The sequence below is a fragment of the Cyclopterus lumpus genome, chromosome 1, assembly GCF_009769545.1.
Source record: "Cyclopterus lumpus isolate fCycLum1 chromosome 1, fCycLum1.pri, whole genome shotgun sequence".
Taxonomy (NCBI): Eukaryota; Metazoa; Chordata; class Actinopteri; order Perciformes; family Cyclopteridae; genus Cyclopterus; species Cyclopterus lumpus.
The window spans coordinates 24,942,714-24,945,213 of NC_046966.1; the positions used below are offsets into that span (position 1 = coordinate 24,942,714).

The following is a 2,500-nucleotide window of genomic DNA, read 5'->3' on the forward strand; positions in this document are numbered from 1 at the left end:
TGTGAAAAAATAACGCCCTCAATTGGTTATTACGCTAAAAAAGGGAAATGGAATTCATAGAGACGAGACGAATACATTTCTTCATTTTTTGCGACATTTCAAAAGTTTGCTTAAAACGATCAGATGGAAACACGGCGACGGAAGTTGTTGTTAGTTGGCGCCCTGCCAAAAGGCCCGGTTACCAGCCATTGTTTGGGATTTTTCTACTGTTTTTTTCTATAAATGTACTTTTTAGTCGCTTAACTTGTTGCGAAACATCAGAGGGGAAAGGCGTTAAAATCAGCTGTGAATGTCGGTTTTTTTTGGCCGACGCCCACTTCTCACATTGCTGCAGAGTGGAGAAGTGTGACGTCATCCATCCTACAAAGATGAAACCGTACTTTAATTTAACGTTGTCTGCGTGCACCGTGGAGTGATCTTCAGTAGGAACACTAACCCGACCCGCTTTCTTTTAACCCGCTCTGCATTCTGGGTCACGCTGCACTCTTCACAGAGGGTTTTTGAATCCGGGGTGAACTGTCCCTTTAAGAGCGCTGTTGACGCGCTCGCCGCCGCTATGTGGGACGGCTTGAAGCTGCGTGCCGGGGAGCGATGCATTATTAAAGTGGGGCATGCGGAGGAATCCAGAGTGCAGTGTGCAGCCCAGAGAAGGCACACTGGAGTGTAATGAATGCACTTTAAGACAAGAAACACACACACACACACACACACACACAAGACCTTGATCAGCCGAAATGTGTGTTCACAGCTGGAGCTGTTTGCCATTTTGTGGTTCTGAAAGAGATTTAATGACAATTGTTCATTTAAAATTGGTCATATTGGAGCAAAAAATTCGAAGATGTTGTGTATCTGTGGCTCAGGGATGGGGGGGGGTATTTTTCTGGGTAAAGTGAGGTTTAAACTGCCTGAATGAAGGTCAAAGTCTGGTCTGTACTGCCTGCATGGAAGAAAACTGTAAATGTTACTGTATATGTAAATGTGATGTATTTTGATGAGACTCCATTAATGAGAACCATCTCTTTTATTGTTGTAGATGCAAAATTAGCAATAAGATATATATATTTCACTAGCCTTGTTTTTCATTCAATACCAGTAGCATTGGCATATTTCAAATATGCAATCAAATTAAATATTGAAAAGTTGTTTTAGAAAAAGAGTTAACTGCCATAGTTACTGTTGATGATCGCGAGAAGACATGCGAACATGTGAAGCCGTTAAAGGGAATAGCAAAATAGTTTTTTTATTGATTTATTCAAGTGTCATTTTATTTAAACACTGAATTTCCTTTTGATTTGAGCAGAAGCCAAAGAGGCCACGATCTGAAAATGACCCCAGAACCATCGTGCATGGCGAGGTAACACGTGGGGTACCTAGGACCCTTTAAGATGCTGCATTATTACCCTTTTACCCCGACCCAGGTGTCCTACCCACGGAAGGCGCGTGGTGATATGACCCACCTGGACCGGCCGCTGGTGGTCAACCCGCAGGACAACCGCAACAACAACACCAACAAGACGCCGCCCGGCGAGCTGCCCCTGGACCAGGAGTACCGGCGCCAGGACGTAGACCACCGCCGCAAAGCCGCCCACCACTCCCACTCCCACTCCCACTCCCACCACCATCGGAAAGCCAACGGGCCGGACGGCGGGGAGACGGGCCAGCCCGCCGCGGAGACCCGCATGGAGCGGGGCTTCAGCTGCACGTCCCTGGGCAACGTGGAGGGCCAGCAGGGGGAGGAGAGGCACGGCCACCGGAGCCACCGGGGCCACCGGCACCGGAGCAACAGGGAGGGCAGGGAGGCCCGCAGCATGTCCCCCCACCGCGGCGGCGACCGGAGGTCCCGGCAGCACCGCAAGGAGGGCGAGGAAGGCAGGCGGCACAGATCCAAGGGGACGGAGGCGGAGGGCGAGAAAGGCGAGGAGGAGGAAGGAGGAGGAGGAGGAGGAGGAGGAGGAGGAGGGGAGGGCCGGAAGGCGAGGCGGCATCGCCACGGCAACCAGGAGAGGAGCAGAGGGCATCGCGCCAGAAGGTGAGGCAAAGGAAGGAGTTAAAAGTATGATATCGTGTTCATATCTCTCTGAAAAGCAGGTCATCCCAGCTTCAAACTAAAGAAGCATCACTTTTTCCTCGTTGCCGATGCATTTTCTTTCTTCAAAATAAACTTCCCTGTATACAGGAAGTCCGGTTCAGGCAACAAATCCACTTAGTTAGGTTTAGGAAAAGAGACGTTAACTTGACGGGCATGTCGGAGGACCAAAGAACACTGAGCCGGCTGCTGATTGGCCCGTTAGCTGTACGTGTCGGTATCTGTATCTGCTGTTTTTAAATCACCTCCTCATCCATTCCTTCCTTCAGGGAGCACCACAGCACCGGGCCCAGCCTCTCCACCGCGCGGCCCGTCCAGCAGCACAACGAGGACCTGGACAACCTCCGCAACAACAGCAAGCTGGCCGCCGGCGCCCACGAACACCCGTACGCCTTCCCGCCGGACCACCCCGAC

General features: G+C 51.0%; 1 protein-coding gene across 1 annotated transcript in view; it reads left to right on the forward strand.

Moving 5' to 3' along the window:
* cacna1ab (calcium channel, voltage-dependent, P/Q type, alpha 1A subunit, b) overlaps nucleotides 1-2,500 on the forward strand; it is a 147,802-nt gene that overhangs the window by 86,217 nt on the left and 59,085 nt on the right. The window contains 2 exon segments of the mRNA XM_034530447.1: nucleotides 1,419-2,029; nucleotides 2,356-2,500. The exon segment at nucleotides 2,356-2,500 is cut by the window's right edge and continues 157 nt beyond it. Coding sequence (XP_034386338.1) covers nucleotides 1,419-2,029; nucleotides 2,356-2,500 — 756 coding nt within the window.